The sequence below is a fragment of the Alternaria novae-zelandiae genome, assembly GCF_023758075.1.
Source record: "Alternaria novae-zelandiae strain BMP 2774 chromosome Unknown scaffold_2, whole genome shotgun sequence".
Taxonomy (NCBI): Eukaryota; Fungi; Ascomycota; class Dothideomycetes; order Pleosporales; family Pleosporaceae; genus Alternaria; species Alternaria novae-zelandiae.
In genome coordinates, this window is record NW_026056962.1 from 2,854,687 (window position 1) to 2,881,291 (window position 26,605).

A 26,605-nucleotide genomic window follows, 5' to 3' on the forward strand; every position below is an offset into this window, starting at 1 on the left:
GACAACCATGCAGTCCATCCGATATATCCAAGTCCTCCCACGAAACCCTCAAAACCATCTTCGCCGACGAGAAAGTCGCGCGTTCTGTTCTCAATGCCGCCAAACGACAGTCTAAAAAACGAACCGCAGATGCTGCCTCTGCTGCACCTGCGCCTGCGTCAAAGAAAGCAAAGGCAACCTATGGCCAACCTCTGAACGGCGCCGATCTCGAGGCTTCGCTCGCGCTGCCAGAGCCAGAATTAGATGAGAACATACTTAGCTCATCTGTTGTCTATACGAATCGCGCACCACTCGTCCTCGCTTTCGCAGTGACGCTACTCAAATTCACGATGCCAAGCCAACCTATATCCAGTCGTCTCAGTCTAGCCCAAGCCGTGACCTCGATGAACAGTAAGACGAAAGCCGTGAACATCGGTCTGGAGAAGGGAAAGCCGGCGGAAGAAGAAGGCTGGGGTGAGGGACAACCACTTGTGCGGATTATGACCCGGGAGATTAGGGTGATGAAGAGGTGGGGGTATGAGTGGGAAGACGAGGCGGCGCAGAAGACGGTGAAGTCTGAGGGCGGTGATGAGCATCAGGAGGAAGCAAGGGAACCGGCACTCTGGGGCGTGGACCTTGAAGCTTTGAAGAAGGCGCAGAACTCAAAGGTTGGCTCGAGTAGCCTTCCTATTTACACTGCAAAGAGCGCGAGGGCGTACTTGTTGAGGGCGTTCGAGACACCCGCTGCGGAGTTAGTCAAGAAGGAAGATGGTGATGTTGATGTCAAGGTCGAGGGAGCGGCTGCAGCAAAACCGAAGGGGAAGAGGACAGCTGCTATCATTGCAGCAGAGAAGGAGCGGAATCTAGGGCTTTTGCTGGGCGCACTAGAACTTCTGTATGGGTCATGGGCAAAAGTACTGAGTAGAGAAGACCTGGATAAGCGGGCGTGGGGCTGGTATGTTCGCGTTCGACCAGAAGTAGCTCAAGGAGCTGCAGGTTGGGGTGGTAAAGGGAATGTCAAGTTATCTGACATCCTGGCCTTGAGGAGACCGGCTAGTTGATGAGAAGACACAGACATATTCAAGATACCCCGATTTATTTACAACTTCTTTGCTATCCTCTTGAATTTCCTACTTCTACAGCTTGAACTCAGCATTACTACGCTCCCAACCCACTCCACCCCCATCCCTCCGTCCTGCCAATCTCTCCGCCAGCCCAAGTTTCTTCTCCCTATTCCTCTCTGTACACAACTCATACACCGTGCTGAGGTTCAATACCAGCGAGTGGAACGGCGAACTATCGTCGACTAGTTTACTAAGTATGTCTCTAGCATCCGATATCCGACCCGTATAGAGCAAACACACAGCCAGATTCTGCGCTACCATCGCATCTTCAGGGAACTCTTCGTGGAGGGCTTGGAAAGATTCAGCAGCGGCGGCGTAGTCAGAGTCGGCGAGCTGGATGAGTGCATTGAGTGTGCCGTCTACGAGAGCGTCTGCTGAGGCGGAGGATGCGCGAGCGAGACAACGACGTGCTGATGCCATGTCACCGACTCTCAGCCAGACGAGTGTCTCCATTAGCGAGATCTCCCTCGTCTGATCGCCGTCCGCAGCGAGTGTTGCTAGATGTCTCCCTGCGCCCTCGAAATCGCCCATTTCCACCAACACGTTCGCAACACGAATACCGCAGTCTCGTAGTCGCGATCGCCAAATCGCTTTATCCTCGTCTGAGCCTGCCTTGAGGATACTCTCTCTGCATTCGCGTGCGAGTTCGTAGTATCCCATTATGCCCTTGCGCCATTCACCGTATCCGAGGGCTGCCAGTCGTACGACGAGGAGGCGCAGATCCCAGGGTACGAGATGGGCGTTTGTGAGGGGGTGGCGGTAGAAGGCGCTGTTGAGGTCACCCAGGACTTTGGATTCCTGCGCCGCGAGGGCGTGTTCCTGGAGTAGGCAGAGGCATGCTAGGCGTACGTGGATGAGGTGTAGGAGAGTGTCGTGATCGCCCGGGGCTGCCGAGATGAGATTGCGCGCTGCGGCGATGGCGGCGAGGCGGTAGTGGCCTGATAAGAGAAGTGTATCTATCGGCGAGGATATCGGCGGGGCATGCGGCGCACTGAGGAACGGAGGCGGAACATTGGTGACTGGCAGAACGTGATACGCCTGCGGGTCCTGGAGGAAGCTGAAGTCCTTGTGGGGGATGTCGTCGATGCCGCGTGTTGGGCCCTCATACGACGGCTGCGGGGAAGGTTGAGGCCGTGCTGGCGACCGAACGCGCGCAGGCAGGGTGCCGGTACTTTCTGTGAGAGGGCTGCATCATTGTGTAAGCGCGTGTCTTGTATCCGTATTATCTGCCGGTTGAATAATTGGGCGCATACTCGTCTATAACGATGTCATCGGCGTCGAGTGGACCCTTTGTCGTACGGCGCGTCAGCGCGGCTGTCCTCTCGATTAGTCATGCCAGAGTACACGTGAAGAGCAGTCAACGCACTTCGTCGTCGCTCGTCGCCCGAGGCAGCCCGACCATGGCCTCGTCCAGGGGGAACTTGCATCGTGTCTATGGTGTTCCCATCGACCAAGACGGCTGTCACAGCGCTCCGATGTTCGGCAGCACTCTTTCGAATTGCGGGGATCGCCCAATCAAGACCCCTGCCACCGGGGCCAAACGACTCCACTAACTTTTCATATGCGCCACGAACCTGGGCCCGACGAAGACTCAAAGGCGAACGGCCAATTGACTCAAAACCGTCCGTCAGCTCACACTTTCCTCCCACTCTCTCTCCCACGTCGCTCTTGCTTTCGCTGAATCTCCCCTCTGTGCGTTATTAATACTTCGTCCTGAGTGGACGTCATAATCGCCATGCAGCAGTCACGCACACGAGCTGTAAATGCTCTCAAGGGCAGCCGCAACTTTTCCACCTCCACACAGCGACTCGCCGTCTCACCTTTCCGCAGACCCGCGCAGGCCGTCTCGAGTAAAATCACCCAGGAAGATGCGAAGCGACCGCAGAGCACCCAGGCGGCGGCCCCACAAACACAACCGCGCTCAAGACCGTCGCCCGCCTTCAACCGTGAGGACCACAAGGATGTCCAGCCGCTGAAGCCGTACCGCTCACCTGCAATGGACCACTCGTTTGTTGGCATGACCGGTGGAGAGATCTTCCACGAGATGATGCTCCGCCAGGGCGTCAAGCACATCTGTATGACACATCTTACATGCTTACATGAATTGTGTGCACGAACTTCACATACTGAATACTAACACCTCCCAGTCGGCTACCCCGGTGGTGCGATTCTTCCCGTCTTCGATGCGATCTACCAGTCAAAACACTTCGACTTCATTCTCCCGCGACATGAACAGGGCGCCGGCCACATGGCAGAGGGTTACGCCCGCGCGAGTGGAAAGCCCGGTGTTGTGCTCGTTACATCTGGTCCCGGTGCCACCAACGTCGTCACACCCATGCAGGATGCGCTGATGGACGGAACACCCCTGGTTGTCTTCTGCGGTCAGGTCGTTACCAGCGCAATTGGCTCCGATGCTTTCCAGGAAGCTGACATGGTCGGCATTACAAGGCCCTGCACAAAGTGGAATGTCCTCGTCAAGAACGTTGCGGAACTCCCGCGGAGAATCAACGAGGCTTTCGAGATTGCGACAAGCGGACGCCCGGGACCTGTTCTCGTTGACTTGCCCAAGGATGTTACTGCCAGTGTTCTCCAAAGAGCTATTCCCATGAGCAGCACCCTCCCCACCACCGTCAGCGCTGCGACCATCGCCGCGCGCGAGCTTAGCAAGCAGCAGCTGGACCACTCTATCCGCCGCTCCGCCGACCTGATCAACATGGCGAAGAAGCCCGTCATCTACGCTGGACAGGGTATCCTCCAGACCGAGAACGGACCCCAGCTTCTGAAGGAGCTCTCGGACAAGGTCAACATTCCCGTAACCACCACTCTGCAAGGTCTGGGAGGATACGACGAGCTTGAGCCCAAGTCCCTCCACATGCTCGGTATGCACGGCTCGGCCTATGCCAACATGGCCATGCAGGAAGCCGATTTAATTCTCGCTCTCGGTGCTCGCTTCGATGACCGTATCACTGGTGCTATCTCCAAGTTCGCACCTGCGGCCAAGGCGGCTGCGGCTGAGGGTCGTGGTGGTATCATCCACTTCGAGATCATGCCCAAGAACATCAACAAGGTCGTGCAGGCGACCGAGGCTGTCGAGGGTGATCTCGGCACGAACCTGAAGCAGCTCCTGCCTCTTGTTAACGAGGTTCCCGAGAGACCGGAGTGGCTCGGACAAATCGCCGCCTGGAAGGAGCGTTTCCCATGGGCCTACGAGAAGGAGGGCGAGAACGGCCTCATCAAGCCCCAGACCGTCATGGAGAAGCTCTCCGATCTCACAGCCCACCGCAAGGAGGAGACCATCCTCACCACCGGTGTCGGCCAACATCAAATGTGGTGCGCCCAGCACTACCGCTGGAGATACCCACGCACCATGATCACATCCGGTGGTCTAGGAACCATGGGCTACGGTCTCCCCGCCGCCATCGGCGCCAAGGTCGCACGCCCAGAATGCACCGTCATCGACATTGACGGCGACTCCTCCTTCAGCATGACTCTCACTGAACTCTCCACCGCCGCCGAGTTCAACATTGGCGTCAAGATCATCATTCTCAACAACGAGGAGCAGGGCATGGTCACGCAATGGCAAACCCTCTTCTACACCGACCGCTTCGCGCATACCCATCAGCGCAACGCTGATTTCGTCAAGCTCGGTGATGCCATGGGTGTCCAGGCTAAGCGCTGCATTAAGCCTGAGGAGCTCGAGGACAGCCTCAAGTGGCTGTTGGAGAGCGATGGCCCGGCTCTGCTGGAGGTTGTTACCGACCAGAAGGTGCCTGTGCTGCCTATGGTACCGGCTGGAAGTGCGCTGCACGAGTTTATGATTTACGACGAGAGTGAGTCTCATACGTCAACCCCTGTAGTGACCAATGCTAATGAAATCGCAGAAACTATCAAGGACCGCAGAAAGCAAACTAAGGAGCGATCAGGTCGTTAAGACTTGTTCCCCTTTTGTCAGAGTTGTTTGATTCCCGTGTAACTTCATTCGTTGTGTATATTCTTGGGTCGGGTCGGTACCGGCGTTTTCTTTCAGCTTAGCATATCTTTTGGTTGGTTGCACGCATGCAACTTGGTTTCCATCGGGGGAAAATTCAAAAGCGAGATATCAGTCTTCTTTAGTGGGATCTAGTAAGAGGTGGATGGGAAGAAGAGTGGGATGAGAAAGTGGAATACTATTTTTGTAACTGCATGTGTCGTGTTGTTGTTGGTCGTGTGGGGCTTGTGTAGGGTGGATTATGGTAGCAGTTCCGAAAAATGAGGATTGCAAGGACGCTGATGGCAAGTATCCCCTTATGTGGGTGATGTTTGGGTTAATCGTGAGTGGTCTTACTATCGCTTTGTGTCCACCATGTTTCGTCGCAGGACCATGGTATGCTTCATACGATAACTTTTCATCAATTTCAGATTCATATAAAACTAGAGGGAAGAATGCACAAGTTCACATCATCCATCCCAAAACACATTCACATCTACATTCACACAAAAGCCTTCACCTCAAAACCTCTCCAGAACCCCTGGAGTACACAAAGCCGCTACACCACCCATCCCACCCCCACCCACTCCAACCCAGCCATGGGCTCAACAGCAACATCACACTGCTGGCGCGGCCGCAGCACATCCATCTACGCCAACCTGCCTCAAGCGGAGTCATCTGAAGACATGTTCGACTTTGTGTTTGGCGACCAAAAATATCCATCGAATATGTCTTTACGGGAGAGTATGGCTGTGGTCTCCAGGGTGCCGTGTAAGGAGGTGTGTGGAGCGGAGAGGGGGGATGTAGTCTGCAAACTGGGATTTGCGTCGGATATATCTGAAGCGGAGAGTATGTCGGTATCCTCCAGCCCCCCTCACGCGGAGTCATTTGAAACGGAAACTGGCAACGTAGTCAGCAAACCCCAAAACGACATATCCATCTTCGCCACGCCCCTCCCTGAGTTCGTCCTAGAACAGCGGCAACGCCGGATCTCCAAAAACTCAAACGGAAGTACACCATCCGCTCAGCCGCCTCCCACGTGCACGATCATAGAAGAAGGACGGGAGTGGTATGGCTACCGCGACGAAGGCATCCGTCAAGCCGCGGCGATGTTCGGTGTGACGGGGCCTTGGATCCGTCCAAACACCGGAAGCGGAGTCGAAGACGTGGATGGTATCAAGAGCGGCGGAGAAGATGGTACCGGGGAGAAGAAGAAGGGAAAGCCGTTTTGGCATGGGAATGGGCGGAAGGTAGGGGTTGAGGACAGGGTGCAGGAGAGGTGGATGTGTGTTGGAGGTGATGAGTTTGGTATTGGGGAGGAGTTGGTTGTTGGAGATGAGGGTGTGGAGGGGGATGGTGAGGGGAGTGGGGGGAGTGTGGGTGGTGCGGAGGGTGAGGGTAGCGTGTTGGGAGGGGATAGAGATGGTGAGAGGAGGAAGTGGTGGAGTGTGAGGTGGAAGAATGTTTTTAGGATGTTGGGGTGTGGTGTTTTGGCGTAGAGATTTGAGTTTAATAATAACTATGTCGAAGCGGCATTGTCTCTATAAGTCTATGGTATACATGTAGGCGTGAGCCTGTGATGTCTTGAATCGAGAAGTCTATGATGTCGATATGGAATGAGCGATATAGTGTTGATCTTCGACGTTCGTCAACGCCTGTTTCGATCATCGCGTAGAGAGATGTGCGATCACCGGTCGGAGGACGGTGTCCTTCACATGCCGAACTATCTGCATGTTTACGTTGAAGCGAGTGGCGAGTTCGACATCTATACGGGAGTCAGCGAGGTGTTCGAGGATTAGACTAATATCACAAGCGTACCCTGGTCTTCGTGACGGTTGCTGCGGTTGTCACGGTTGCGACGCCTGAGATGATAGATGACAGCAAGTGAAGGAGAGAGAGCAATGAAGAGAGCGGCTAATGCAATGATGGCTTCACTTGATAGCGTAGGCATTATCTTTCAGGGGATGTAAGAAGTGATGGTTTCAAATTGTAGAGGGTGGGAGTATGAAGGGCATGGGTGTGTGGGGGTTTGAGCCATTTTGATTCATTAGGAGAGCTGCATTGGAATCTCTGAAGGCGCAAGACTGGAAGCATTAGGTCTACAAAATCTCCGATTTCCCCGCCGGCCATTATGGATAGAGTCCGGATTGGTCAGAGAGTCGTGATCGTGACTTCGCCTTCTTGCGGGTTAGCACTGCAAAAGACGTGGTGCGTTGTTGTCCAGTAAATAAAGGCCGCCGGCGACTGGTTTACGAATAGAGACTGGGGGGTTCCAACCTTGATAATTGCACGGTGATGGCGTCATGTGATGTCGAGTCCTCCTCTTATCGACGGGGGCGCAGTTGCGGTTGTGGCTGAACGGTCCACTGTCTGATTCGACAATGTCCTGAAAATGCGTAGCTCAACAACCAAATTCAACGAACCGGAAGATAAAGTACGCGAATGGGCTGAAAAGGTCAAGCAAGGTGTGATGGCCATTGTCACACAACAGAATTCATGCAGAGTACTTCGTCGAGCGGTGTAAATGGAGGCGCCGGTGGCTTATCATGTGCACCAATCGCTGTCAGGCTGACGAATTCTCAATGCGTCCTGGAACTCAGATCGCTGGCTACCGACAGTCGAATCAGCCCTGTGACAACGCGTGGATTGTTTCGTTCGGAAGTCCCCTCAGTGACAACGTTCGGGTACGGAGCCGGCAGAGAACAATGACAACGTAAGGATAATGCGCGTCAGCTTCTCGGCTGTGATGACTTTCTCCATATTATTGAGTCCATATACGGACTGTCTTGATCGCGTGCTATAACAACCTAGGTATCAATATTGGGTTATCGTGGATGCCAAAGCAACTTTGGTGGATGAGGACGACGGAGAAGGACGACCTTCGAAAGCTTACTGGACGTCTCAGAATCAGCCCGCCGGTTCGGATCGGCGCCACAAAGCCATTACGTACATGCTAGCTCAGCCCTGCTGTCGTTGTACTCGTTCCATTCGCTCATGAGCTGGAAGGCTACCAGCGGCACAGGTCGGTACGGTGCGGCGGAATGCTTTAAAACCACATCATGTTTCAACTGTGATTTTTTCGCTGTGAGTCCTTATCGTTGCTTCTCATCCCGCGTTCGGCAACCGCAAGGCAGCTTCTACCACGTACTGCGCTGATCCGCCGTCGCCCTGTTGTGTGACCTCAGGGGAACCGGCTTTCGCAGGCTGATGTGAGAAAGAATGAGGGAGTAAGAACCAACAATGGAACTTTGTCGTTCCTATCACCTATATCATTCTCTTATGTGTTCACACCTTGCGTTATCATTGATCCAACTCATGTGATATGTTCAAAGCTAGCTGTTCCGCCCATTGTGTGTACGGCTGACACACAGGTCTGCGGAGAGATTGCAAAGGCCCGGGATGGCAGCATATCGAGCGACTGAGGCTATGTGAGAACGTATTCATCCCCCATATCAATCCCGTGGTCAATGGTGATCATGACTTGCTTCCCTGACATTTTCAAAGTATAGTGGGACAGTGAAAGAGACACGTGTAAGATGACTACACCCGCGCGTGGTTGCCTCGATGTATGAATGTCACATATTGATATATCGTAGCGTGGTCTCAATAAAGAGCGGTGTTGAACTGAGGAACCAGACGGTCTGGACAGGGGCTAGCTCCTACGGGTACCTGATCGCACTGACGTCTGTCTGCTGCTCTGTCTGGCTGACTATGACATGACACCCGCGGTCACTTTTCTCGACGTTCAAAAAGAGTGAAAGAGCGCTCTATCAAAAACCATGACGCGGTGAAAGGGCGCGCTCGCTAACGCAGACCTTTTCGCACGGTGCAAAAGCTTTTGACGCTCAACGATAGCGCACCAGTGTCCTCTCGCCGCCAGTCTTTCGCGCAACTTCCACACGCTTCACGGCGCCTTCCTTCCGACCAATCCATTGAACAGTCTACACAACCCGCCAGGATGTCGTTCCATCTGTTGAGCCAGGCGATGCATGCGAAAAAGGCGCCCGCCGCACGATCTGCGACCGGCTACGGCTCATACGAAAAGTACAATTGTACGTGACACAGCAGTATTTAGCAAGTCGTACCTAGCTGATAACGTTTGATAGATCGGTTGCCTAACGTCGACGAGTTGGCGAGCTCGAACATCGTCATGGAGATCAACCGCGACGGATCTGGACGAGTGGAGAAGTCGCGCATCCAACCTGTCGAGGTCTTGTCTCGTTCGATCCAGGATTACCTACCCCCGGCCGGTCCTTACTACGACATGATGCAGTTCGAAAAGGTGTTCGGCAAGAATCTCATGAACAAATCGAACAAGTGCATGTCCTGCTGGAAACAGAAGCACGTCAATAGCCTCCGCGATTGCCGTCAGGAGTGCGCGCTATGTCGGACTGGTGATCATGTTGGAAGTGGATGTCATGCTCCGTACATGCCGATGACACTTTGGGAACTACTTGGACACATGCCTCCGCATGGCTATCAGCTCCGTCCTGAGGCTGCTGAGCAGGCTTATCTCGTTCTCGCCGGCATCATCCATCTCCAGGAGAACAAGGCCTGGCCCATCCGTCCGAACATGGATCATCCGCTGGTACGAGAGTTCTACGAGGGTCGAGATCACCCGGAACCACTATTCAGGAAGGCCACAATTCCGGCGAGGGCAGCTGGGACGAGTAAGGCTCAAGCGAAGCTGATTACAACGCACGCAGAGACAGTCAACGAGACGGAAACAGCGCCCGTTCTGGCGACTGCCTTGCCGACTACGGGTACTGCATCCGTCGATTCCTCGCTTCCGAACATCGCGAAGCCGCATACAGCGGCCGTAGTCAGCATCGAACAGGAGCAGGAAGAGCTACCCTGGGCTATACAAGAGGTTGTGGACGAGGAGATCGTGGCGGAGAACCAGGCGTTGCCGCCGACGATGGTTGAGCAGCTGCGTGGAATGATCGCTGAGAGGGATGCGAAGGTGGCAGAGCTAGAAAAAAGGCTAGCAGATCAAGGCAAAGAGCTTGAAGAGGTGAAAGCTATGATCGGAATGAAGGACGAAGACCACAGGAGGTGGATGGACGAGAAAGATGATCGGATTAGTGAATTGGAGAACGCGGCAGACATCGCGCGATCGGCGCTGGGACCGAGTAAGCGCGCGAGGCGTTGATGCATACGTCGAGAGACGCGAGTACGAGATTGAGGACTAATGGACGTTTGAGGTATACAGTAGTAGAACTCGGAGTTGGCCTTGATAGTACTAGAGATATGTAGTAGGAAAGACATCGTATAATGTCGCGAGATGCATCCTCTACGCAGACGTATAGCTCCAGGCATACGCGAAAAAGTGACCGAGATCAGTGAAAATACATTGAAGTATAGCTCGCTGTGATTGGCACAAGGGGAATGAAGGAGCAAAAAGAGGAAGGAAGGGCAAAAAAGAGCAAAAATCGAAGTACTCACAATTGAGCGTTCGCTAGTGGTCACCCACCCAGCTAATAGCCCACGAGGTCGCTGCTGCGATGCCGTTCTACGGGCTTCCCGGCAGCGCCTCTTCTTGTTTTCTCGATGACAATTAGTAGAATCTATCCCATTATAACCGCACCGCTGCCGTTGCCCCACCTCAAAGAAGATAGTATGACTACGCAACTCACCGTAACAATTCAGTAAGCGCCCTGATCTATGGATTGGCTGCGCCCAAATACGGCGGTGAAAGGTGACGATGCGCAAGATTTGAGGAAGGAGAAGGGTGATGAAGACGTGTCGTCGGAACATCGGGAAGATGGCAACCTTGGTCTGAGTGCGCCTAGTCCCTTCCAGGGCATGGCGTCGGCACTTCCGACCCCGAAACTTCGATGACACGCAGATTTGAGATCATCCGTCAAGCAAGCTGGAACGACTACTTCCTATCATAGATCATTACCATCAGCCGAATGCGACACTGCGCAGTGGCTCAGTTGATCCTCAACACCACTTTGCGTGTAGGAAGAGTCCCGGCACGACGTGCGCGATCAGACCTCTCCACGACAGCACTTCCATCACCGGAATCTTTAGTCAAAACCGGAAGAGCTTCGAGACAACAACGTGCGTCGCTTGAATGTCAATACCATTTATCCAGACCGAACTGAACACGCGCTATGCAGCCAGCGGGAAGAGATGGGGAAAGATGCAAACGCATGTCGTTTTCCAATCCATTCGCGCCCGTGAAATGCGTAGAGTACAGAGTCGGTGGTTTACGGTGAGTCTCATGTACTGACTATGTTGACAACACGTATTTCATAGCTGTTTGTGAACAATGTCGCTCGTCACAGCGTCCACTTGGTATACAATCGCTCCAGTATGCCAGTTCTACTCACTACACCCGAGCGCCACCTCAGTCTCATCCCGACATGTTTCACAGACTCCTTCAAAAGATGACGTCAAATCCTCAAACCCGTCCGGTGGAAGATTTGAGCCCAGCTCCAGCCGCGCATCCAAACTTATCACCGTTTGAGGAGCTTGCGGTGTCGCTAAAAGTAGACACGGGTAGCTCGAACGATGCGAAGCAAGTTGATTGGTGGCGCGTCAGCCAAAAGTTCGAGAGGCTGGTTGTAAAAGGCGCCCAGCTATCTAAACTGATGATCGCAGACCCATCAGAATCGACTGAAAGTGTATTCACAGCTGTGCAGGATCTCCAAGAATGGGGGTACGAAGAGGACGAATTTACGTACCCAGATACCGCAAAGGAATGGTTCTGCGACATTCTGTGGCTCATTGGACTAAATGGGGAGTTTGATGAGAATGAAGGACCCAATTTTTGCGTCGGCCACCAACGCGAGGACCCGAAAGCGGTGGGTGGTCAAGGCTGTGCAGCAACGGAAGCGTTGTTTTGCCAAGTCATCAACCCCTCGGATGGAATTATAGTGGCGTATGACAACTACACAGCCCGAGCCATGGTTGAAGAGTGCGAACGATGCTACTCAGTTATACCGAAATTGAAACACTGGTCGGATGTAGCGTATCTCCAATGGCTGTCGAAAGCCAACGAGAAGTCAAACCTACGTTACGTACTTCGACACAACGTCCTCAACGATGTCACGCGCTCCGCCGTTACCTATCTAATGTTACAGGGCAGACTCGTTGTAAAAGAATGGCCGGGGACAACATACGGCGCAGGCTCAGTGGAGTTCAATGCATTATTAGGCTCACCGAATGGTTCCGGGGTCGCTTACCTCCTCATACAGCATAGGAAGGGACTGGGTCACAAGACTGTCGATAAGGTTACTATCTTCAAGGAGAAGTGGGATGTCATGTTGCTGTTCCACATCACAGATGTTGGCGGTGACGATGCCGAACGCGTGTGAAGATCGGAATGGTATGATTGTGTGGCGCTGGTAGGGGCTGTGTACGACTCACAAGACAGATAGCACAATGCGAAATACATACTGAAAGAAGATGTAGAATGCACGAGGTGTGGCATTGCTACTGGTGTACTTTACATGATGTGGCGATCTTCGCATACGCTGCACGGCGATGATTTTGTAACCATTCTAGTCGTACACCCTCACATCTTTCCCCCATCAACTAATGTGTCTACGATCAGGCCATGCAAGCACAGCAGATCGACTTGACACTGAAGTAGAGCGCTAGGCCGATTGGCATCGGGCAACGGCTTCGTCCACAAGTGACAAAGCGCAAGACCGATACGTATCAGGCGATGGCTCTATAGTTGGTGTATCGCATGACCAAGGCAACTATCAGACGCCCAAAGCGATTAAGACAGCACCAGATCCCACGATGACGACTTTCACACACCCAAATATCATAGCGGTGAGCAAAGATCTCGCGGGCTTGGAATGAGCTACGCTTGTTGCGGAAGTAAAGATGCAGAGCAACGACTGCGTAAGAAGCTGGTAGCATGGCAGGCGGGAGAGGCCGCCACCAAAGGCTACCGGAACGGACAAGTTCTTCCGGCGTCTCGGCGCGAGGAGGTTTCATGTCCAGTGTCCCCAAGTGCGGCGTTCAGCAAGCGAACAGTGATTGGGTGCGCTGCTTGCCAGCCAGGCATCATATGTAATGAGAGAAAGAGCTTTGCGCTGCATTCTGAATGAGTTTGTTGTGGCCTATCCTCCAACGCGCTATCAGTCGCTCAGTCTCTCGAAGAGAGCGTGAGAGTCGCGAACGGGGAACAGATACGGATACGTGTATTTGAGTACAGCTGGCGCCTCGAGGTACTTCAGACGGTCGATTATGGCGTTCATGCGGTGCCAAGCGTCAACGTCATCGCCCAACGACGCAGATGACTGCCAGTTCGCGAGCATGATACGAGCGCGTCGGAGGGTGAGTCGACCGCTGGTGATGAGGAAGCTCAGCTCGTCCCAGAGAATTTCGTGTCTCCATCGACAGCCTGAACCGAGCGGACAAGTATAGGGTAAGCGGAAGGTGATGTCGCATAAGCCCAGATCGCAGGTGTGATCGCAAAGGTAGAGCCAAGGCGAGAGTCGGCCGTGCCGTGGGAAGCCTCCGGATGTGATACCGTAGTCATGCTCTGGATTCTTCGCAGGAAGCTTTGTAGTCCATGGTGGTGACTGGAGCGATACTATGTTGCAAGTGCCTTTTGCCTTTTCTTTCCCTTCGATCCATGATGCTGAGTGAAGGATCTCAAGCGTCTCGATCTCTTCCTCTAGCTTTACTTCAATCACCTCTGCTGCGGTTCTGGCGGAGATGACATGCTGAGTCTCGATAGGTACTGGGTGGGTATCGAGATCTGCTGTATTGGAGCTTGGCATAACAGCCTCGTAATGATAGCAGTCGCCGTTGCTATCGTACAAGAGGGTATTGTCGTCATCGGGATAGATAGAATCGATGTCTTCTGGCAGGTATTGGTCATCGTAGGAATCGTCGTCATGGCCTGTTGATGTCCCTGCATCCAGTAAAATATTAGCGTGTCTCTTGAAGCTGGTGGTGCAAGTTTCTGACCTCGCTTTTCGAAGTGATCGGGGTATTGTTCTGGTTTGTTGAGGTTGATTTTGACATCGCAATCTGCGTCTTTGATGCTGTTCGAGAGCTTGCGATTCTTTTTGTTGAAGTTAAATTCGTGTCTTCTCTTATGGGTCATTGTGTATTTCGTATTCTTGTGTGAGTAAAGAGTAAAGTAGTAAGCTCGACGAGCGTTTACTGACTGTGCGAGAACCGTGCGCTTAGCGTGGCGCGTCACCATGCCCGTTTGGACCATCCCATGATGATGAGCCAGCTACCCAGAAGCTAGCTAAGTAGACTCTTCGTCAGTTTATACTGCATCTCATATTGTGCGTACCGTGATAGCTCCGTGTTCTCCATCGACATACGTAGCGTCAAGTGCTGTCGACGCGACGATTGAGTTCACACGCGAGGAATTACATAATGAAAGAGCTGTGAACAATAGTTTCACAAGTCTTAATAGTGCTTTAAGACTGAACTCAGGATGAGATCGCGTAGTAAGAGCTAATGAGACCTTGATTGAACTGCAGGGAACTGCAATGAAGTGAACATAAGCTCCGGCGAATACACGCCCACCTAGCGACAATGCTACCACGTAACGAACTCAACCCAGCATTAAACAGAACACGGGCCATCCTTCTAAGCCTCTTCCTGTCACAGAAAGTGCGGTTCAACCTCTGTCACCCTTTTGCATGGCAGTCGATGGCAAAAGCGCGGAGATGTCGCACGCCGTCAGGATATCAAACAAACACTATGCGTTATTGTATAGCCAGGAGAATGGAAGGTCAAGCAACACCATACCTTGAGGTATAGCCAGGGTCAAAGAACAGTAAAATCACGAGTAATACCATACCCGTACAGCCGAATGGCAACACACGGTAAGCAGCTTTGCTTACCAGAGACCTAAACAGCTATACGCAATTGCGTATAGCCCAAGAACATCATCAGACTGAATCTGACCACAGATGAGGATACGAAAACACCGTACTGGAACAGTACGGCCATAATATAATGCGAGTGCATGAAAGAGCGCAGATTGCAGAAGCGAGAAAACAAACGTGACGAGACGGGGGTTTAACAGTCTAGCGATATGGCGAGATCAGGTCAGCATGAAGAGAAAAGGAGGACCTTGTTGCACGAGAGCTAATGCTCAGCGGGTATCGTCCCATGACCGTGAGTTTGCACGTTGACTGGGTAGTACTTTTGGTTCAAGGCGCTCACCAAGACCTAATGTAATTGCTTTCATGCGGGATATGACCATTGGGTGTAGATCTGAATGTTCATTTGTGTTCCAATTTGCCATGAGTTGGCGAGCAAGCTGCACAGAGACTCGCCCTCTGGTTATGAGAAATTCGAGAGTTGTCCATGGTAAACTGTGGTCCCATCGGCAGGAGGCACCAAGGTGGCAGCTACCCGGGGTGCCGAATGTATACCAACAAAGCCCCAACTGGTTGGACTTGCTACAAAGGTACCGCGCGGGCCAAAGCAATCCGGAATTGCGCGATCCGTCTCTGTTCTTGGGGTAAACGTGATGTGGCATCACTGGCCGATGTGACGTTGTCCAAGGAACTGTATCAAAGTACTCATCTCCGGGAGGAGGCAGCCTGCCGAGTTTACCAGTTGAGCTGATTTTCGCTTGGGCAACCTTCTGTGCTCGCGCTTGAGCGGCCATCGATGCCTCCCATTGTAGAACTCCCAAAAGAATTTGATCCTTGTATAGAAGACTTCCGAAAGAGACTTCTGAAACATATGGACAGCGACTGTCATCCTCGTTTAACGCCAAATCTTCTGAAGTTGTCTTTGGCGTGGATGTCCTCGATGCTTCGACTGTACTTGTAGGCGCATTACCGGCACGAGTCTGTTCGGGTGCGATACGGACTGGCAGTATTGGTGGGCTGCTGCATATCTCTCCCCGTTGGACCTCGGTAGCGATCTGATCGTTCGAGCTCATATCCAAATTGGAAATCTGCGATATCATCGATTGGTACTCGGCTGCCGACGATCTTGGTACTACTAGAGCATTGGGAGTTCGCGGCTGTGGTGGATGATACGCGTATTCATTTGAGACTGCCGGTGCGCCAGAGATTTGTTGAGAGAACCGCGGCTGTTGAAACGATGCGGGTGGACCTCCTTGAGATTGCAAGCCGCATTCTGTTTGGCAGATTGGCGCACATTGTGTGAGTGGCGGCTTCACGATATCATGGAGTGGCGCGGCCTGAGTTAGCACGTGTACTGGTTCGACATGCGGCACATTGTGATGAAGCCGCGATTGTTGCGGGTAGGCCGGTTGAGGCGGTGGGACGCATTGCTGGGGTGCTTGATAGTATGATTGCTGGGGTGTATAGTGCTGCTGTTGTGGGACAGGGTTGTACGGTTGCGGTGGTTCGCACTGAGGTGGAGGCACAGCACGTTGCACTGGTGGGATATAAAGATGGTGTGGTAGCGACGCGTGTCGTTCAGGTGGTAGATTACTCTGCGCTGGCGGAAAGAACTGCGGTTGGTGTGAATAATACTGTGTCGATGGCGCATAGGAGTTTGTTGGCGGCGTAAAGCTCTCCAGTAGTGGCGCAGGGTAGTGTGGCTGCGACACATAGTGTTGTTGAAGTGCTGGAGCATGTTGAGGTGCCGCATGACACTGTCGCAGTGGTGTGTATTGTGGTTGTTGAGGTAGACTTTGCAGCGGATGCAGCGGATACTGCCGGAGTGGTATATCCTGTCGAGGTTGTGGGACTGTGTAGTTCACAGGTGGGTGTTGAGGCAGTGGTCCAATGGGATATTGGTACTGGAATTGAGGATCATCATGTCTTTGTAGATACATCTGCTATTTGTCAGTAAAACGCCGCAACAATAGCACTTCTTCACTCACTTTTTGATCACTGGAAAAAAAGACGAGCAAGACTGTCATCGCGGGGGCAGCAAAGTAGGAAGGCGTGGACTGTGCGCTTAGCGTCCCGCGTAATCACGTGATCGTTGTGTTCATGGCAACGGATGGGAAATCTTGAACAGCTCTGTTTGCGCGCCAAGAGCGCTAGTCGATGTTACCTTTTTGGATGAGAACAATGAAATCTTGCTCAACGCCACCATCAAGCTCTCGCTCTACGTCAGACATGATGGCTTTCGCGCGATCTCCTCTCAAGGAGCAAAGCTTGGCATTCAATGACTTCGTGTCCGGGTTGGATGCGCTATACGGTCCTCTCGAAGCTGCACTTGATGCGTCGGATGCCGAGCTTTTGCCTTTCATCAAGGCGGAGACCGAAGATACTGACATCGAAGCCGCACTTGATGTTTCAAATGCCGAGCTTATGCCTTTCATCAAGACAGAGACCGCAGACACTGACATGAAAGCGACCATTGCTTCCCAAGCCGATCAGGCTCACTAATACGAGTACAGTGACGACTACCCCGATTCACGCGAAGGAAGCCTTTCAACGCATCACACTCGAGACAAAGCACTCCTTGCGCGCTTCGAACATTTCGTCCCAATAGCCATGTCCAAAGCCACAGAAGCTACAGGCATCGACTACACCGGATGGGACGAGCACAAGGCCCTTGCGGCGATTGCCAAAGCCGTTGCGGTCTGGCCACGCCATGACTTAAGCTTCGTCGAGACTGATTACGAGCACGCCAAGCGCAGTTGGAAAAACAGGACTGACAAGGGGTACGATAGGAGGGTCCTGGCGGCATTTGACGACGATGACATCGCGGCTTTGGCTATCTACAATCGGATGAAACCGAGATACAGAAGACGTGTACTTACCAGGATTCGCCAAGGGGAGCGCCGCGGGAAGGTGTCGACTGGTGGTGATCATTATGAGCCGGGCATGTGAAGGGGGAAGACGAGAGAGCAAGGTTTTTGTCAAAGCGTTGGTTTGAAACGAGACCTGCTCTTTGCCTGCTGAGTGGAGTTTGAAGGAAGGATGTTATGGGACTGTGGATACATAGCGTCAAGCTGAAGTAAGCATGTAGCTCCTGGGATGACAGGAAGTGGGAGGAACAGGACGGATCTGACATGTGGTATTGACGGCCATTGAGTTTGACTACTTGGCGTGGAGCATGTATGCTAGCTCCTTTCTTGCTATTCTTGTACATGAAGTCGTTCCGGCAGCGCATCCTTTTCTCATCGTGATATCGCATCTCATGTCCTCCAGCGTGTATCTCTCGCTGAGCCATTCAGTCATGCCAAATCCCAAACGTAGCTCCAGCGCTTAGTCATGCGTGTCGTTCAGATAGCCAGACGTCGATCCAATGCGCGCTGGCAAGTCTAGGTAAGAGTAAACATCTCGCCCGTCCACCCATACTCTCTTTCGAGCCTCCTGCCATATCGCCTTGCCCAAGTCAAAGGTAGTTTGCTGAGCGCGCCGTGTGGAGCATGGAACTGGATTGCGCGCTCTGCACCCAGGGTCGTTGGTGTGAACCGCCATGACGAACCGTGTAGCTTCTCAGCTTCAAAGCCACGCTGGACCATAGCATGAACGAAGTCCTTCCATGATACTTCACCTGGCACATCCCGCGCTGAAGGAGAGAAGAAGAGGGTCTTGAAGACAAGATGAGAGCGCTTGTCGACCGTTACGCTTATTGGAAGAATTGTTTGGTCTGTAGAATCCGGAGCATCGTTGCCTTCCGCCCTCGCCAAGTCGACGGTGCCGCGAGTCTTGACCTTTCTTCTGACCGACGTCAGCGCCTCCGCCCCCCGGTAGGACTCGAAGAGAAACGGTTTGTAAGTGTACTGGTGGAAAGACTCGCTGTGGCTCTCGTGGAATCTCGCGTCTTCCTTTCGGGCGGACGGCTCAGTCCACGGTGCAGTGCGGCGTAGAGACCGACCGTGGCTGATATCCCGCTCTAGTAAATCCGGGAAGCTTGATCCCGTCAACTTCCTGCAGAACGAGTCGGCAGTCTTCCAGAAGTCATCAAGGTTCTCTTCTGCTAGGCGTAGAGCATCTGTCGTGGCGCAGCTACGTCTCTCAGTGATCGGATAGTGAAATTTCCCGTCTGAAGGATCTGCCATACGCTTCAAAGCAACATCCTCAAAACTTCGCATGGTGGATACAGGTCTCCATCTCCCTGTGAAAATAGCGAATTCCAACCCCAATTCTAGCTTACGGAATATCATCTCATACTCGAGCTGCGTTGACCATGGCTGGTAGAACCGGATCCGCTGAATGCATTCGGATGAGACAGACATTTGGGAGAAATCAGCCCACACAAACGGTGACAGAAGACCTTTCGCGGCAGGATTCTTGATGATAAGTCTCTCAAGGTCGTCCAACTCTGCTACGAACCCATGCCCGGGTGGGTCGCGTGGGACGATGATTCGAGATAGTACTTCGAGGAAACGGATGGTGACGGAATCCCCCTTTGCTTGCGACATCTCAAACTCGAATGCATAGTTCCGACTATCCGGGTCTTCTGCTGTCTTGGAAATGTAGGTTCTCATTGTTGGTGTGGCTAGAACGTGTTGTCTGAAACACTCGTGGAGATCGGTTTGGATTGCATTGAGAACCGTCCAAAGCCTCAAAAGGTCTTCGCGATAGCCTTCTGGCAGTTCTTCGTGCGAGGGGAACTTGAAGCTGTGTCGTGCTGCAGTAGACTCCAGGCGATCCAGAAGGTGTAAACATCTATGCCAGTAGAACAAGGCATAATAGGGATCAGTTATGAGATTGCGAAGGATAAGACCGGGGACGGCATCAGGCTGCTCCTTCAGTGCAGCGTTTCCATTACCATCGATGAAGACACTGTACTCAACAATGTGCCTCTCGTAGTCATGGAAGACTTCACTGAAATAGCCAGGGTCTTCTCGCAAAGCCCAGATATGGTCCTCAAGCTCGCCAACCTTGGAGCTGATCAAACTGCGTAAGCGGCCGAAGTCCAATTGCCCTGGAATACCATATGGAATCATCAGTGAAACCTCTGCCCGATTAGTGTAATTGAGTGTGTCATCTACTACGAGGACTGTCGGCGGTATGTTGGGATGCTGTGCCTGTTGTCCTTTCCCTTCAGCCAAGAGATCACCGACTAAGAGATGACAGCATCGCTGCAAGAATGTGTAGATGATCTCCTGTATACAAAGGATCTGGAGCCCATTGCCTGGATGAACTGCTTGGCCTTTGTAGATAGACCTCCAAGCGTCATTGGAGTCTCTCCAGCGCTGAATACGACCGTAGGTGTTTCGTGTGTTACGCCCAGCGAAGACCATCGTGAATCTCTGTAGATATGGGAGGAGGGCCGAGTCTGGCCACCACGCGCTTGGACAGTGGTGCAATTCCGTGTGACTGAAGGTCTCGATTGGGGTGCGACCGCGAGAGTTGAGTAATGTAAGAAAGCTCCCTGGATTGAGAAGATCTTCTAGATTCAGGAACGGCACCAGGCAGGCTTCGCTGTTTGTTGCTGTACAGACAGAAACGAAAAAGAGCTCATCTTCAAGGTCAGAAATTGTGGTCGCTGCAAGCTCTGCCGCAATATCAGGTCGATGCTCGCTTGCCATGCCCGGCTTTGCCGTGAGGAGAAGCTTCTTCTTCTTCGCGGTACTCTTCTTGCACCACCTCTTACGAACAGTATCTTCGTGTCGCTCAAGAATGTACCGCACGTTCTCAAAAGCCCCGAATATCTCGTTGACCTTGTGTTGAGCGAGACGTTCTACTTCGCGTAGAGAAGGAAAGTAGTCAATCGCGGGGTAGGATTGGAAGAATTTGTACAGCTTCGTCCCTCCGCCAGGACTGTCCGCAAATTGGTCGAGAAAGACCTCGTCATTCGATCGCTTCGGTTTGAGGGCCGCCGCTGGCCCGTGAGGTCCGTCTGGCTGGTCGCGCGGCGCCATATCCAACGTCCAAAAGTCGAATTGACGTGTTGATGAGGATGGCTTAGGCGACGAGACAGAAAGTGAAGGCAGCGGTTGGAGGGTCCAGGCAGAAACCGCGCAGTCGGCCTAGCCCGATTTCGATAGCGTTAGCGCGTCATTTGCAAGTGACTTAGGGTACGTACTCAGAGCGGGGACGAAGTCAATACGCAGGGAAGATGCGGACATTAGCTAGAACAATGCTGAGAGAGATGTCGTGCGTTCCAGATTCTTGCTGCGCATAGCATATTGGCCATGTCTTAAGAGAAGCGTTTGTGTCCACAAGATGTCGGGACCATGCTTGGAAATCTGTATGATGGTGGCAGGCAGGTCGTCATTGCGCGCGTTCTCGTAGTCGCAACACCGAGATGCTTTCGAAAGATTACATATCGGTATTGTTGTATCCACCGGCAGTGATCATGAAGCTGTTCGATACACGTCGATGTAGTGATTAACACAACCTCGTTTTGATGTGGCTGCCAGGCCACCCGTCGCAATATGATCTCCTTGATGTGGCCTTTGTCAGGCTTTCGCCGCGACCCAATCTTGGTGGCAGAAGTGCGGCGCCTTCGTTGGAGCATGCCACCAGCATCCTGACCTGCATCGTCTGAAATCTGATCAGACAGTGAAAGCAACAAGTCGAAAGTTTCTGCGCGTGACGCTAAGTCGTGATGAAAATATCGCGCCATAGTCGCACATTGCCCAACACCTCCCACCCATCTTCTACCGCACCTTTCGCGTCGAACACCGCCCACACTCCATCTTTCCACGATCAAGCCACGACCTCTTTCGTCCAGTATCGACGCGATGTCGGAACAACGCGACATCACTTCCGTGTATGGCCGCCGCGATAGTGATCCTGACCCACAACGGAACGCACCCTCGGAGACAGCAAGGCGGACAGATGGTGGAGTTGAGTGTGAGTATAAGTCTACATCGTACTTTCGTGTGACCGACCTCGACGTCATGAGCAAGCGCGATACCCTTCAAGCATCCTGCGGTGGGTGCATGACGGGGCGCGACGACCTCGTGTGCGCCAGGGTCACACGCCTTCCCTCTCTTGATCAGGCTAGCTGACATTGTATTCGCAGACGACCTTCCAACCGAACGCGAACTACAGCTGTTCAGCGTGCGAGTAGAGACGGAGCCCAATGTCTTCAAGCCCATTGGTCCGGTGAAGGGTCTGAAGGCACCAATAGAAAACTGCCTGCCGCCATCTGGACCATACTATGACGAGTATACCCTCATGAGCCATTTCGGCGAAGCCATGTTTGATGTGCACGCCAACGGCGAGATAAGCGTGTGCATTGTTTGTTGGGGGGCCAAACATGAAGATACCCACAAGAAGTGTAGGAAGAAGTGTCGGGTTTGCAAGAAGAATGACCATCCCGGACAGACTTGTGGTCAAATATACGCGACGATGGCTTGGTGGAGGGCTCGGGGCTACAATGTGGTCAAGACAATGCGCGTACGTCCCAGCGTAAGGGAGTTGGTATACCTTGTCGCCGCCAGCGTCGTGCACAGCTTCAAGAAGCTTACCGACCCTGTTGTCCTGAAGGACAATCATCCGCTCGTGCGAGAGCTTTACCGAAAAACCTCGATGCCACAATATTCGCCGGCGAGAATTGTCTGGCCCAAGCCAAAAGGGCTTCAGAAGCGGTCAAGGTCAGGCGTTCCCAAGCGGCATTCCAGTCAAGCCGCAGAAGGTGTTGGACCTTCGAATTCGGAGTCCACCCACAGCGTAGACCCCACTCGCGATCCCCGCCTTTTGGCTCGACGCGTGGCGGTGGAAGAGGAGGCGGTACTTGGTGGTGAAATCGCTTCCATCGCCGACCAACCAGTCACACATGAGTCTGGCGATGGCACTGCAGAAGCGAGCACCTCTGTTCAGGAGTTCGCGCATGAGTCTGAGCAGATCCGCTTCTTACAAGCCGAGAATAGGCGCCTAGCTGAAGCTCTCGAGCAAGCTCGCATTGAGCTTATTGCGAAAGATGCTCGCATTGCGGAGTTGATTGGTGGCGCCGGTTCCACGGGCGCGAAGCGGCCCAGGACATGAGGAGTGGTCGATTGCGGCGATGGATCGGAGGGATAAGTGGTACTTGAGGCGATGTGCCGTCGCTTTCGTAAGTCAGATATCCGCAGCGTTGATTCTCGCTACAATACCTTTAGAGCAGAATCAAACATCTACTGTAGCTCTACTCTACACACACGCCACATGCACACTAATTAAGGTATACGAGTATGATACCTCTGCTAGAACTGCTCTACTCTGAAACAAGTATCTGCGTGTCGTAGCAATTAATACAGTACAACAGAGATTAACGCGTATAGCGCGGGGAAGTTGCGAAATTACTTGACGACGAAGAGAGACGCTACAGAGTTGTAAGCCTGCACGCGTGAAAATGACGTGCAAAAGGTCGCAGTGAAGGTGACTGCGCTAAGAAAAGCAAAAAAGAAAGGGCAAAAAGAAGAAATCGTGCGCTGATAGATGCTCGCCCACGTGAGCGACCTCGTTAATGGTCACTCACCCGGCTACGGATCCGTTGGAGCAAGCTGGTAAAGCCCCGAGGGGCCAGTCCCAGAAGGTGTTACATGTCCTGTGTCACACGATGGACAACTCTAGAAGAGTAAGCAATATAACGTGAGTGTATCGTAATTTGCGGGGTGTGTGGGCCTTTGGCAGTTTAGGCGACGGTCGAGACATTCACGCCGCCTGCGCAGGCTTGATGCGCAGACCAACCCGTGATTGCGATAATTGTGAATGACCACCTGCCACTAGCTCTTTCGAAGTTCATGTGATTATTCTCGTCGATGTAAAGTCTGTTGCTGCGACGGTATATTGGAATGTCATTGACGTGTGTGGTTGTGATGGCGCGTGGCTGCTGTGATGCGTTGCGATGCACGACGGGACGAGCGTGTGGAAAGAGTAACGAAGACGCGTCGTCGGAAGATCGGGGATGGAGGTTTGCCGCTAGATTAGTCATCCCACCTCCACTTTCGCTACGCGTCCACCCCGACCCGCCTCACGACGACAGCACGTTCAATATCAACAAAGTCACCCAGAAGTCTACGTTGCTTTGAAATATTGCAAACTTTCATTTTCATACTCATGTAGTCTCCAGGGACTTGGTACATATGTCTTCCCATACATACACGCACATCCTTCCACGATCATCGCCAACCCAGCTGCACACCGTAGCCTACGAAAAGGCTACCCGCTAATGGTCTAGTATGCGCCACCAGTGCCAGCAACTTGAGCGCGCAGCTGCTCGATCTCCGCCCTGAGCTTCCGAATCTCACGATCCTTCACAACCGCCTGCATTCTCAAGTTCAGATTCTCGACCTCCTGGTCCTGAAGCTTCTTTTCGATGTCTTCTGGGTCAGTCGGGGTTTCGCTGCTGTTGCTGGCGGTATCGGGCTGCGGGACCGCCAGTTGGCCGGGCGCGCCATAGGAGGTGCGACCCTGGAGACGCGGGTCGAGGCTGTTGTCCACGGATCTTATCGGTATGGTGTATGGGCTCATCAGCGGCGGAAGCGGTTGCTGTGCAGGGGCATTTGCCACAAGCGTTGGCCCACTGCGCGATGGAATGCACGTCGAGCGATGCCTTGGGTCCGCCTCGAATATCTTCCGCATCAATGCCTTCGACCTTGGCTTGTCTTTGTAGAAGTCCTGAACGATCGGATGCTTTGGGTTTACAAGAATAGTGTTGTTTGGACCGCGTGCATTATACATGACACCGATACGAGAGAGGACAGCGAGCTCTTGTTTGTCGGGACGGATTTGTCGATCTCGAACGGTTTCTGGACCGCATGGAATCTCCTGCTGGCGATACCAGTCTCTATTACAATAGAACAGGGAACAGCTCTAGCACCTATGTCAGCAGTGCTACTGCGCATTTGCGGTAGGTCTTACCTCGTCTGGGTGGCGGCGGGTTCCGCAGACCTTGCATACCTTCCCGCAAGACGTGGTCGAATAGCCTGCAGCGGGGTGACAGGTCCAACAGATCATACAAGGTTTGTATTTGAAGAATACCGGTCCAAAGACGGGAAGGAGAGCGTTCTGGTCGTAATATGGTCCCGCAGGTGGTAAGTATCGCTCGATTGGGTACGTAAGGCCAGCAGGAAGCGTCATCGACGAGGGCGGAGAAGGCGTAATAGCAATGTTGCCAGGAAAAGACGGGAGCGATTCCAAAAATCTGTCCGCAGCGTCGGAGCTCGGAAACTCGCTCTTGATGCCGACTGGCTGAACATTGGCACCAGTCGGTTTCCAGCGCGAAGCGGCCTCTGATTCGGGCTCAGGTGGTTCTGCTATGGGTCAATAGGGTTGAAAACAGTTTTTTTTTTTGGTTCTTACCTTCGACTTCCATCATGCTGAGGCGCTCGGGCATGACAGACTGCCTTTGTCGTCCCTGCACGCTGTCGTCGTCGAGCGCGGAAACACCAGGACTAGGCGTGGGCGGAGGCGGCTTCGGGGCGTACAAGGCCTGCATCAAGTAGAGATTGGCCATCGTGATGTGTCGTGGTGGGTGATGTCTGTGGATGGGTAAGTCGAGTGTTTGGCTGTTTGTTGACAGCGACGCGTCTCGGCTTAGCGTGTTGCTCTCACCTACGTACCTAAACGAGTAGGCACGACTGTGACCCGGAAGCACGTGGCCGTGACATCACCTGGGCATGCAAAGGCACTCCTTCATCATGGGCACTAATGTCTCAGCTCATACAAGAAGAATTTAGACACGTCTATAGACTACATCAAGACAAGAACTTGCAAAATAGGTAACCTCACGTTAACGTAGACTCTAGGGTGTTTAGCCCGTGAATCCGAAAATACCAAAGCTCTGCTGTTTCTCATCATGCTCTCATATGAAGCCCAGTACACCATCAAGTGTCGTGTCGCTCGATGCCTGACTAGTCTACCAGTATCTAGTTCAAACATTCCATCAATGCGGCAACGTGTTCATCATCTCCGACTATTGTGTCTAGTCCAAAGGCCATCCAAGCTGGGCCTTGAGCGTCCTGATCATCCTGTCCTTGTCCTTGCTCTCGGCGATATGTTGAAGCTCTCGCTCGTCGCGCTCGTGGAGTAGCTTCTCGTAGTATAGTTGTAGGTTTGCTATCGGAGACATAACGTGCTCTTGCGTGACGTGAGGTGCGGATCCGGATGCGGGGATGACGATGGTATTGGCAGGAGGAATGATCTGGAGCTGCATGCTGTTGTCTGGTGGGGCTTGTGGCTGGAGCCAAAGACCTGGGATCGCCATTGGCGGATGGGAAGAAGGCTCCTCGGTGACTTGGCGGATTGCTCTCGCGAGTTGGGGATCGATGAAGGGTAGATCGTGAACCTGGGAGTTTGTCATACGGTGGTCGGCAGCGGAGGAGACTTTGCTAGAAGCTGCTGCAGCTTGACCGGAGTTGAACTTGATAGAAGCAGCTGCGCTCTTCTTTCCGCTCTCGTTGATCCAGACTATGGGCGTAAGGACTCGAATGCGATGGCTGTGCTGTACCGTATGACCAGCATAGTACTCCTTGACATCAGAATTCTCCATGTTCGGCAAGACGTCCATAGAGACATGAGACATAGCCTGTACGATCCCAAGGCTCTGAAGATCTGCGACCTGGTTCATACCGGGACGGAGCGCGACCATCTCATTGGGCTGAGGCATACATCCGTGCTCTTTGCGCCACTTCAATGAGCAGTAAGCCATAGAGCATAACTATGTTAAGTCAGTCACGAGATATTGATGGTAGGAAGAACATCTTACCCCC

General features: G+C 52.9%; 9 protein-coding genes across 9 annotated transcripts; 4 read left to right on the forward strand and 5 right to left on the reverse strand.

Annotated features, from left to right (window-relative positions):
* Positions 1-1,115: 1,115 nt before the first annotated feature.
* On the reverse strand, positions 1,116-2,505 carry J4E88_001966 (uncharacterized protein; the record flags this gene model as incomplete). The annotated part of the gene is made up of 2 exons (XM_049395633.1): positions 1,116-2,216; positions 2,470-2,505. The coding sequence occupies 2 exons, from the start codon at positions 2,503-2,505 to the stop codon at positions 1,116-1,118; spliced, it is 1,137 nt and encodes a 378-aa protein (XP_049259497.1).
* A 333-nt stretch (positions 2,506-2,838) lies between these two features.
* ILV2_1 (Acetolactate synthase, mitochondrial) lies at positions 2,839-5,034 on the forward strand (the record flags this gene model as incomplete). The annotated part of the gene is made up of 3 exons (XM_049395634.1): positions 2,839-3,178; positions 3,251-4,933; positions 4,985-5,034. 3 exons carry the CDS (start codon positions 2,839-2,841, stop codon positions 5,032-5,034), a joined length of 2,073 nt encoding a protein of 690 aa, XP_049259498.1.
* Positions 5,035-9,028: 3,994 nt separating this feature from the next.
* On the forward strand, positions 9,029-10,222 carry J4E88_001968 (uncharacterized protein; the record flags this gene model as incomplete). Its single annotated transcript, XM_049395635.1, has 2 exons — positions 9,029-9,122; positions 9,177-10,222. The coding sequence occupies 2 exons, from the start codon at positions 9,029-9,031 to the stop codon at positions 10,220-10,222; spliced, it is 1,140 nt and encodes a 379-aa protein (XP_049259499.1).
* A 1,509-nt stretch (positions 10,223-11,731) lies between these two features.
* On the forward strand, positions 11,732-12,395 carry J4E88_001969 (uncharacterized protein; the record flags this gene model as incomplete). The annotated part of the gene is made up of 2 exons (XM_049395636.1): positions 11,732-11,737; positions 11,778-12,395. The coding sequence occupies 2 exons, from the start codon at positions 11,732-11,734 to the stop codon at positions 12,393-12,395; spliced, it is 624 nt and encodes a 207-aa protein (XP_049259500.1).
* Positions 12,396-13,172: 777 nt separating this feature from the next.
* Positions 13,173-14,149, reverse strand: J4E88_001970 (uncharacterized protein; the record flags this gene model as incomplete). The annotated part of the gene is made up of 2 exons (XM_049395637.1): positions 13,173-13,954; positions 14,011-14,149. The coding sequence occupies 2 exons, from the start codon at positions 14,147-14,149 to the stop codon at positions 13,173-13,175; spliced, it is 921 nt and encodes a 306-aa protein (XP_049259501.1).
* Positions 14,150-18,271: 4,122 nt separating this feature from the next.
* Positions 18,272-20,757, reverse strand: J4E88_001971 (uncharacterized protein; the record flags this gene model as incomplete). Its single annotated transcript, XM_049395638.1, has 2 exons — positions 18,272-20,723; positions 20,750-20,757. The coding sequence occupies 2 exons, from the start codon at positions 20,755-20,757 to the stop codon at positions 18,272-18,274; spliced, it is 2,460 nt and encodes an 819-aa protein (XP_049259502.1).
* A 1,547-nt stretch (positions 20,758-22,304) lies between these two features.
* On the forward strand, positions 22,305-22,898 carry J4E88_001972 (uncharacterized protein; the record flags this gene model as incomplete). The annotated part of the gene is made up of 2 exons (XM_049395639.1): positions 22,305-22,310; positions 22,332-22,898. The coding sequence occupies 2 exons, from the start codon at positions 22,305-22,307 to the stop codon at positions 22,896-22,898; spliced, it is 573 nt and encodes a 190-aa protein (XP_049259503.1).
* Positions 22,899-24,068: 1,170 nt separating this feature from the next.
* Positions 24,069-25,350, reverse strand: J4E88_001973 (uncharacterized protein; the record flags this gene model as incomplete). The annotated part of the gene is made up of 3 exons (XM_049395640.1): positions 24,069-24,679; positions 24,854-25,147; positions 25,197-25,350. The coding sequence occupies 3 exons, from the start codon at positions 25,348-25,350 to the stop codon at positions 24,069-24,071; spliced, it is 1,059 nt and encodes a 352-aa protein (XP_049259504.1).
* A 468-nt stretch (positions 25,351-25,818) lies between these two features.
* J4E88_001974 (uncharacterized protein) lies at positions 25,819-26,484 on the reverse strand (the record flags this gene model as incomplete). Its single annotated transcript, XM_049395641.1, has 1 exon — positions 25,819-26,484. The coding sequence occupies one exon, from the start codon at positions 26,482-26,484 to the stop codon at positions 25,819-25,821; it is 666 nt and encodes a 221-aa protein (XP_049259505.1).
* Positions 26,485-26,605: the final 121 nt, after the last annotated feature.